Source organism: Zea mays, chromosome 1 (genome assembly GCF_902167145.1).
Source record: "Zea mays cultivar B73 chromosome 1, Zm-B73-REFERENCE-NAM-5.0, whole genome shotgun sequence".
NCBI lineage: Eukaryota > Viridiplantae > Streptophyta > Magnoliopsida > Poales > Poaceae > Zea > Zea mays.
In genome coordinates, this window is record NC_050096.1 from 46,043,660 (window position 1) to 46,054,060 (window position 10,401).

The 10,401-nt window shown below is 41.1% G+C and overlaps 1 protein-coding gene and 1 long non-coding RNA gene across 2 annotated transcripts; both read left to right on the forward strand.

The window, feature by feature from the left end:
- Positions 1–4,702: 4,702 nt before the first annotated feature.
- Positions 4,703–5,495, forward strand: LOC103634513 (uncharacterized). Its single transcript, XR_556711.2, has 2 exons — positions 4,703–4,797; positions 5,065–5,495. It is a non-coding gene; the product is annotated as an uncharacterized lncRNA (long non-coding RNA).
- A 120-nt stretch (positions 5,496–5,615) lies between these two features.
- LOC118473056 (uncharacterized) lies at positions 5,616–6,355 on the forward strand. The gene is made up of 2 exons (XM_035961398.1): positions 5,616–5,633; positions 6,052–6,355. The coding sequence occupies exons 1-2, from the start codon at positions 5,616–5,618 to the stop codon at positions 6,265–6,267; spliced, it is 234 nt and encodes a 77-aa protein (XP_035817291.1). The 3' UTR covers positions 6,268–6,355.
- The last annotated feature ends 4,046 nt before the right edge of the window (positions 6,356–10,401 follow it).

Here is a 10,401-nt window from a genome sequence, read left to right on the forward strand (position 1 = left end):
ATTGGACTATCATTCCCTCACATGGTCATAGCTTGTAGGATAAGGTAGCTGGTGTTAAGCCTATAAAATAATGTTTTGCCAACTAAGTTATATACAATGGAAATCATAGAAAAAATGAAATTGCTAAGAAGATGGTACGGAGAAAATACTCTTTTAAGTCAATTGGAACACCAGGTTGAATTGTATGTTGCCACTTAAAAATATCCTCTGTCCATCCAGTACGTTTCTTGCTATAGGCAATCTTATATTTCTTTGAAGCGATGATAATCGCTTCTGCGAACCTCTTGTATGGCATATGCTTACACCAATCTTGAATAGGTGCAAAGTCAATAAAAGTGACGTGTTTTTACCATGATCTATTACGAAAAGGGCGTAGCAACCGTTGAATTTCCATGGCATAAGAACTTATAAAATATCAGTCATTAGGATTGCAAAGAAGTGCCCTTTATAAATACATTTGAAATGAACTCATACTTACATATTTACAAGTCGTGATATAATAGTTCATTGATGGCCAACAATCGAGTGTTTTTGTTAACTCTTCTGCTGTAGGGTCCTGATGGTACTTTGGCAGTTTACCAAAACCAATCATTCTCTGGATAAATATTAATATATACATGACCACATGAGGATTAGATATAGATAGATACTATATATTGCTACATTATTGATTGGAAATAAACTTACCCAGAAGCGCATGTCCATATAATGCTTTCTATTCTTTATGATTTCACCTTTCGGCCTACGTGACTCTTTATTGGCAAGCAATCGAACAGCCATATCAAAACATTTTAGAGTCATATCTAGATTTATACTTAATATGTTCTGCAGGTCTTTGACAGATATTTCTATCTTAAAAGGATTGAAACTTCGCACCCATATCATCCTGTAATGTAGCATGACATGACGGAAGTCTATATCAAGACTATACGTAATTGGTATAAATAAAATAGACAAAACAATAAGCACTTACTCTAATGTCCTATCATCTTGGATTGTCATAATGTAATCACATAGCACATCTATTAAATCGGCTTTAGTCACTAGCATGTCTTTTGTGGAGAGACCACTCATTAAAAAGTCGTCTGTGCACCCATCCGCCAAGACTTTTGTAGGAGTTCTTTTATCCCATTCATCAACAAACCACCTTTGTAAGTCTGCTTGAGTAATGGGGCCATCCTCATCTTCCATCAATACCTCGCTATTATCAAGCACATGGAGTAGTTTCCTCTTCTTATGATTTGTTGGGCTATCTAATATCTCAACATGAGAGGGGCTTCCAGTATGAACTTCTTTATCATATTTGTATATTGGATATCCCCTTCTTTTGTTCATGTATGAAGATAGTAATATAGTAGCCAATTTTTTTCTAAAATGTGACATGTCATCCCGCAAATAAGAAACAATTTACTTAGCATTATATGTAACACTGACTGTAGATGTGCATATATACCATAATAGTAATAATATACCTGGGTAAAACTGTCAGATAGCTCATCCCCTGTCCAGTACTCGATATAGTTCAAAAGAAATAGGCCACATGAAGAGCTACATTATATACATGAATAAAAATGTCAAAATTAACATTTGTATGAAGAAATTAGTTAAGAAGAATTTATGTATACCCATCTGTCTGCTTTGCATATCCCATATCTATTTCTCTCAGCGGCCAAGAAGCAACTTGAAGGTTTGGCCACCTGTGATCTTTTAAATCTTTACGCTGAGATACCATATCAATTTGCCTTTGCAGCCCTTTAATCTTTATATTTTTGTAAAACATGGAATCAGATGTTGCGCTAAGTTAATGAGATAATATTAGTAATTGTTTAGTTTGTGCAAACTCACCGAGTCAGTGAGGTCATTGCGGTCAAATGTAGTACCAAGTGAATCGAGTACTTGTATCTCCATATTTCTTGCATTGATGACGGCAAGATACCAGTGTGTTCTTCGGATGTTTATCGGAATAAACACCTACAAAATAATTATAAATATTCCATAAAAATAAAATACATGTAAACACTAACCATCTAAATTGCAAACTAATATTTACCATATCATGGTCTAGGTAGAGTAAAACCCTTCGTTCAGCACTACATATTTGTGCCATGTCTGTAATTGGATATAGCTCATCTGTTTTAGTTTTAACATCACCGTCTCGCTTTAGAAAGTTGAACTGAAAAGCATTTTCTATGTGTACACGACCTCCAGATCTGCACTTTAGTTGCTGTGTAGTTTTTATTAAATTTATGTAACAGTCTATCACCTGCAGGTAATTTATGGTTAAAAATACCAGGGTGAGTAAAAAAATTATACATACCAGGGTCACCAGATGAAAAACTAATCATAGATTACCTCATCACCTAGATATGCGCCCGGTTGAAATAGACATTCTATCCATTTCCTTTCCACACAGGCATCATCGATGAGCACAACTTCTACCCTTGGTTCACAAGGGATTTCTTTAATCCAATCGATGAGGGCAAGATCAGCATCCGTGCAAATATAATCTTGGAACAAAACAGTTGTGAGATGAAAGGAAAATCGCTTACAATAGAAAACAAATTGATCCCTACAGTTTTATAGAATATATATAATACCTTTTGGAACAATTACAGTTGCCACCGATTTTTTTGGCTTGTTATGAGACAAGCACACAAGTAAAGATTCATCTACTGATAGTTTATTATCTCTTTGGGGGGTAGGAAGTACAGTATTTTTCTCTTGATCTTCCATCCTCGCGAGACAAAAACCTACAATCATTGATACTATGTTTTACTTGATATATCAATAAAAATGTCTCTACTATAACAAGTTGAAAATATGTCTCAATCTGGTATCACGATTACCAAATAACCAAGTATAGCAATAGCAAACATATATATTCAATAATATGTAACCAGCTGGAACAAGGTACATGGCAAACATTAGTGAGGACATAAAAGTGAACAACTATTAGTTCAAACAATGTGATTAAGGAACTAATTAAATAGTGATAGTAGATATAACTAATATACAATTGTAATACCTTCTTGGACAACTATATTTGTATTTAGAGGTGATCCATTATCAAATGTTGCATCCTTGTCCAATTGGCTTTCATCAACTGGTACTTTATTTTCTTCCTCTAAAGAATCCATCAAGGAGAAAGAGTCCTGCATACATTGCGAATAAAATCATCTAATCATCTAAATATATATCTAAATATATTGTAGATACATAGCAATAATTGCTATGGAATCAATATGGCGATCGAAAACCCGAAGCCCCTATGGTGGGAGGCTCCAGCTTCGGTCCTCATCAGGGTTAAAGCGCCCCCATGGCGCTGGCTGTACCGATGGGTGTTGCTCGATGATCCCTCCTGCCCCTCCTCCTCGTGACCTAGGGTAGAGGTGTTCCTCGCGCTTCTACCCGGCCTTAGGCGTCGACGAGGTGGGGATTGTGTCGTGGCTTCCTCGAGCTTGGACGGCTGTCCCTGTGATTCCCCTTTGATGAATCGAAGGCCGCAGAAGGTCCAACAAGAGATGGAGAGTACCTCGGACTGCTCTCTGGAGATGGTGCGATGCTGTTGTTGTGATTCACCGCCGACAGCTTCTCTCCCTCTTTGTATCTGGCGTAGAGGTTGGTGGTGAGTGGCTCACGGTGGCGTACTCGCATCTTCCTCAGGTCGAATGCCTTTATTTATGGTCATAAAGGGGAAGGTCCAGGCGGGCGTGGATCCTGCATCCGTTGCTGCTCAGTTTGCGCCAAGCGCGGATCTCGCATCCCTCCTTGTTGTTCGGTTTGCGCCAGGCGCGGATCTCGCATCCCTTGTTGTTCGGTTTGCGCCAGGCGCGAATCCCGCAGCCCTTGTTGTTCGGTTTGCGCCAGGCGCGGATCTCGCATCCATTGCTGTTGGGATAGGGAGGGAAGGGGATAACCATAGCTGTTGGGAGTACTAACTTGAATTAACTCTATTTGTTTCTCTTGTGACCAAGTTCAGGAATTGTTCACAATGGCCCGCGTGTATGTTGGCAACTTGGATTCACGGGTGACTTCTGGGGAACTCGAAGATGAGTTTCGTGTGTTTGGAGTTCTGCGAAGGTCACTAATTTTCCAAACTTTATTCAGGTTTTGTATAGATACATTTCATAGTTTTTCATGTTTTCCCTTGAGCCTTGAATGATTGGCAAGTTAATCTAAGAACCTTGTCATTCATATGGTGATGAAACCCAAGAGAATAGTTTTATGATGTTCTGGTGATTTATTTATGTGCTCACAAACTTATTAGAGAGGGTCATAGACTCATAGTTCAACGCTAACTTTGATTTCAACTTGCTCGTATGCTTCACTGGATGTTTGTGTGGCCAACATCCTATCCAGTCTGTTAAACTTGTTTCATTTACCGTGATATTTGACTTTTCAAGGGATTTAGGTTCCCATCTAAAAATTATTGGTTGCAGTGGTGTAAAACTTTGCAAACTTGATCGTCCAACTATTTGTCTGTAGAGGTGCTTTGAAATGTTTATATCCATTGTGCATTCTCATCCAACTCTGTTTTATTTCAAGATTTTTTTTTTGATCTTTTAGATGGAGGTATGCAGAATGTTTTTAAGGCGTCGCCTAGGTGTCCAGGCGCTCGGCTAAACCTAGCCGCCTTGCCCGCCTAGTTTGTGAGATGGAGTTTGTTGTTTCACCTGGTGCAGGTCGCTAACTGTTGTTCTCAATGCACTGTTTGGGTTGCACGTAAACCACCTGGCTGTGCATTTATTGATTTTGACGACAGGAGGGATGCGGAGGATGCTATTAGCGATCTAGATGGTATGTTAGCAGTGTCTTTTGGTTGAACTTGTTTGAAGCTCTGCCTGGACACTCTTTAGTTTTATAAAGAGGAATCCTGTGATTGTTTGGGGAGTTGTTCAGTCAGGTGTATATTAAGAGCTTGCTTCTATATTTGGCATTTTTTTGGGAGAACGGAGCAGCATTTTGATTGTTCTGGATTTGAAATTTGTTACTCTTACCCCTCTCTTTGCTCTTACTACTTTTTTGCTGGCGTTAACTATCTTTTGTGCATGGTGTCCAAAATAGGTAAGAATGGATGGAGAGTTGAACTATCTCGTAATTCCAGTGGTCGTGGTGGTCGTGATCGGTATGGTGGATCTGAGTCGAAGTGCTATGAATGTGGTGAGACTGGACACTTTGCACGTGAATGTCGCCTGCGCATTGCCTCTGGAGGTCTAGGCAGTGGAAGACGGCGCAGTCGCAGCAGGAGCAGGAGCCGCAGCGGCAGCCCTAGATACCGCAGGAGCAGGAGCCGCAGCCGCATATCAGTAGATGAAGCACATGCTTTCATATATATGAACATCTTCTTAACCATGTTCTTTTTCTTTCTTTTTAGCTGTCATGCAAACCAATGGGTTTGATTATTTTGCAAGAGTACAGTTCAGTGTATCGTTCTCTAATTGTTATATGTTGAATCTGAGATTATGGCTAAGACACAAAAGGTTTTAGTTACTGCAGTTTTAAAGTAGTGTATTAACGATATACAATCAGTTTTGGTGTATCCTAACAAACGAAACGGTATGTTGTATGCAATGTCCGGGAAGTCATGACAGCGATATCGGAGAGCAGTAGACCGAATGTGGAGCTTATTCTGGGTGGGACAACCCTTCTTTACCCCAGACGACATGTTTGAGTTGATGTTGGGATCGTCAAGCTTTGCTTTGGCTCAACCTTCACTCTTGAGTCATGTGCGGGACTTGGAAAGAAATCGGAGCATTTTTTTCTTATTCTCCAGAATAGTTACTTGTCTGATGTAGCAGAAGCATTCAGACTCGGAAGATAGAAAAAGCAATGGGAAGGTGTTAACTGAAACCAGTGCTCCTATTCTAGACAAACACCTGGTTTGAAGTAAAACCTATAACAAGAGCATATACTCAAGTGGTTCCCCTCTGACATGCACAAGCATATTTACTAACTCATGGTGAGCATTTGTATACCTGTGTCTTCTTGGTTGTGCTGCTGAAGACGCGACGCGAGGCCTTATGTTGTCTGACGACACTCGTGCTCGTGCAGGCTCTGCTCCCGCTGTTCCTCAGGCCGGTGGTTCGGTTCGCGGCGCGCGTGGCGGAAGGTGGGCCGGCGGCCGCGGTGGCGACGATCCTGCACCGCGCCGGCGCACTGCCCAGGAACCGGGGCCTGGAGCGCCTCGTCCGAGACGACGCGCTCCACGGCCGCGGACAGGACTGCATCGCCAGCTTCGTCGTCGGCGTCATGCGCTGCCTCTGCTAGTAGATTCGGTTGCCTAGCTAGAGCTAGAGAGAGGGGAAGTGGACTCCATTGTTCGGAGAAAATTCACCTCGAAATTTGTAGCAGGAAACTTGAATTGAAATGCTGACCCTTTACCTCACCTCTCAAGTCAAGGCATTACAGCTAAACGACAAGTTTTAACAATCCGACAAAATTATTCAGCGTTACGGATAGACGTAGGAATCTAGTGTACCTCTCACATGACAAACAAACGAACGGAAAAAAGTGTACCTCCAGCAAACAAACGTACAGATCTATATAAGCAGTTGAAGAGAAAGCATCCCTGCGAATTTATCATCATTTACACATCTTAGGCAATGTGATTTCCAGGTACATTATATCCAATCAAATCCCTACCAATCGAATAAAGAAAAAGCAATGGGATCCCTATCAATCCTATTATATATATCGTGTTAACTGAAACCAGTGCTCCTATTCTAGACAAACACCTGGTTTGAAGTAAAACCTTTAACAGAAGAAAAAAAGAGTAAACTCATACACAAATATGTTTAATCTCTAGTAGGAACTGCACATCAAAGCACGACTCTGTGGTTTGCAGGGAACTGTCAACCAAGGATCAACTCTTCAGCTGAAAGAACGTGTACACAAGCCAGAGATCATCTTATGCCACCTCAAGCCTTCCTCAGAGCCTTGACCCGAGCAGCCAATTCATCGAAATCTGGCATTTTTGGGTGAACATGCGCACTCCTAGGACTTTCCGGCTGAAGTGTTGTGCATCGAGCAGGAACCTTCGCATCTTTGCTCGGGCCAACAGATTCAGGTGGTAGCGACATAGCTCTACCCGTGGGATGCAAGGAAACCTTCTGCGCAACATCTGTATGTGTTTCATTGTTGGTCAGATCCGAACCTTTCTTGCTATAGTGCATCAAAAGCTTGTCCATCATCCTTTCCTCCTCATCCATGTCTCCGCCGCGCCCGCTGTTGTGTCGCATCTGTCCATTTGCATTTCGAGGAAAGAGATTACCACAATCAATAGCAGTCTCAGCTGCTTCAGGTTGCATACGCTGCATCAACCTGCCAGAGTTGTTCTTGTGGTTTAAAGCTCCATTCCTCATGCCTATGTGCTTTGATTGGCTACTTGGAGTTATCTGAGCATTCGTCTCCTACCAACATCATCAGTCCCATTACATTTCCGGTTCTGGTCATCTTTAGCACCATTCCTCCTGCTTGAGTGGCTTCTGTGACTTTTGGGTGTTTGGGTTGTGACCTTCGCATTGTTAGGCACCTCAACATAAGCATCAACAGGCGCTGGCAGCTTTGTAGTTCTCCTTCTGACAGAAACAGGTCGAAGCACTTTTTTGTTCTCCAAGTGATCAGTTTGTCCAGGGATGTTGGGCTTTCTGTAACCACTTGGAGTTTGCTTTTCAGGATCATCATTCACAGGTTGTATGTTAGACTTTGGTTCAACATAAGGAGTCAGCATAGTAAGTGCCCTCTCTGGGTCTCCTTGTCCTTTCTGCACCGGGTATCCCAGATCAGCTAAATGTTGTGGTTTATCATGCAAGAAACCATTGTTTGCTTGTTTCTCAGTAGAATTCTTTATGTTTACAACATTCAGCCTAGTGTAAGGAGCCTTTTTGCTAGTGTTACCACTAAGAGGACTCACTGGACGTCCTTGATTCTCTAGGCGCTGAGCTCTTAGCCCTGAATCTGCATGTCCCCCATTGTGTTCAGAACCACCAGGCAAACATGAACAATGAAGGACTTCATCATTCTCCTTTTCAATATGGAAATCTCTCATGGCCTCATTTGGCTTGACATTTAGTTGAACTGTTTTGTTGCCTTCTGCTTCGGGAAATCTGACTGCGCCAAATCCATTTTTTGGTAGGCCGTTGAGATAAAGTTCCACTGCCTCCATCAGCTCCTTTTCCAAATGGCGGACAACTATTCTGTTAAGCTTCTGAACATCTTTTTGGGTCCTGTTAGTGTCCACAGGAGACTGGTTTATGCAAATGTTCCTTCTGAACATCTTTTTGGGTCCTGTTAGTGTCCACATGAAGCATTCTCGACGCGTATCTGCTTGCTCGATGAAGGCATTGCTAGTTCTGCTGGCTTCCTTGAACCCTTCTCAGGCATATCCTAAGGGAAAGTGTAAAACACATTAAATGATTTCAAGTTAAGGACATTTTAGTGTGCCTACATCACAGTTCATGTAATAAATATGTTTTGGAAAAATAGGTAATAAATTTGTGGAGGACTTACATGTTCTGTTTGTAGTGAGGCCCATAACTTGAGTTCCAATTACTTGGCATCAAAACTGACGGATAATTCTTCAGCAACACTTTGCATGACTTGGAACCTTTCCTCATTAGTGAACTCTGTACTGTCAAGTTTCTGAATGAACTGCAATAATATTGTGTGTAAAGCATAGGACCACAAAAGCATAAGACAATTCAATAACAACATATTAGCATCATATTGCGTACCTCCTGGCTAACAAAATGCTCAACAAAATTTCCATATCTCTCTGTGAATATGTGCCTTAGGTCACAAAGTTCAGGTAAATCAGGATACCGAGCAACAGCAAATATCAGGTTTGAGACAGCTTCCCTGAATTCTGGGGGGGCAATCCCTGTTTGGAAAGAAAAGAACACAAAACAAATGGGTTCATTGTTTGAGCATCAGGATAACGCTTTTCTGTTTGCACTCTTCGCACACTACTAAAGGGTAGTTGGAAGCTTGGAATTCACTAACTGAACTATGACGAGTATTTTTACTAACACCAAACATACAAGCAGAACCATTATGAACCTGATGTGCTTGGTAGATAAGGTCCAAATGTGAATGAAACACCTTGATCATTGATGGCCCAGCCTGTTGCTTCATTGGAAGGATAAGACCAAAGATTATCACAGAGCAAACCAGCATCAGGCAACATGTCTTACAACCACTGTAATATGCAGTGCTCATTCTAAGTTTGGATTTAATCTGTCCTTGTTTAGGAAGTACAAAATGTCTCACAACCACAAGATGAAACAAGCTATCAGACATCACAATCAGATATTTTATAAACTACAATGCCCATATATCAAACATTACAATCAGATCTTTGACCCTAAACTACAATTCACAAGACTGATGGCATGAGTAAAACCTCAAAAATTAAATGTCCATAGTACAATGACCATATATTGCGACGACATACGAATTATACGATAAAATATTAGTGCATAACAGTTACATAAAAACAAACAACATATATAAGGAAAAAATACATGTTCCCATTAAAAATAAAATAACAAACTGCATTACAAGTTGTTAATTGCTATGTATTAATCAATATCAGCTACAATGTAAGGACCTCCTTATAAACGATATTCTTTGTGTATGTTGCGCCATTTATCGTTGAATTCTTTTCCACCCAGTTCTTCTTCTTCTTCTCATCAATGACTGGAATGGCAAGTATCTTCACTTTCGATCGAGCTGTGGCCCTTGATAGAGCAACATAAAGCTGGCCATGAGAGAACACTGGTTCCAACAAGTACACACCAACATTAGGAATTGTTTGGCCCTGGGCCTTGTTAACGGTCATGGCAAAACTTAGTCTTACCGGAAACTGCTTCCTTTTAAAATGGAAAGGGAACATCTCGTCATCAGAGGGGCACAGGGGTATACGAGGCAAGAAAATCCGCATTCCAGCGTGCTGACCAAGAACAATTTCAGCCTCAATACTGTTTTTTTGGAAACCACGAACCACCAGTCGTGTACCGTTGCAAAGTCCGTTACCCGGGTCTATATTCCTAAGCAACATGATTGGGCATCCAACTTTTAGCTTCAGAACATGCGGGGGTAGTCCATTAGGAGTGAGGGTGTTTAGAAATTCCGATGGGTAATAGTTATTGGGATCATCCATCGCGGTGTCAAAGCTATGGTACATCATCTGCTCCCCTTGGAAACGGTTGATCATCCTCATATTTATCATATCCACCCAGTCGTTTCGAGTAGTCAATATTGCTCTTGAAGTGATGTAGCTTGTGTTAGACATATTCTCATTTAGTTTGGGGTAAATGTCATCTATCAATCTATCAAGGTCGTGGTCATTACCAGTATATGGCACACATACCTCATCTGGAAGGCGAACATCCCCATTGTTGT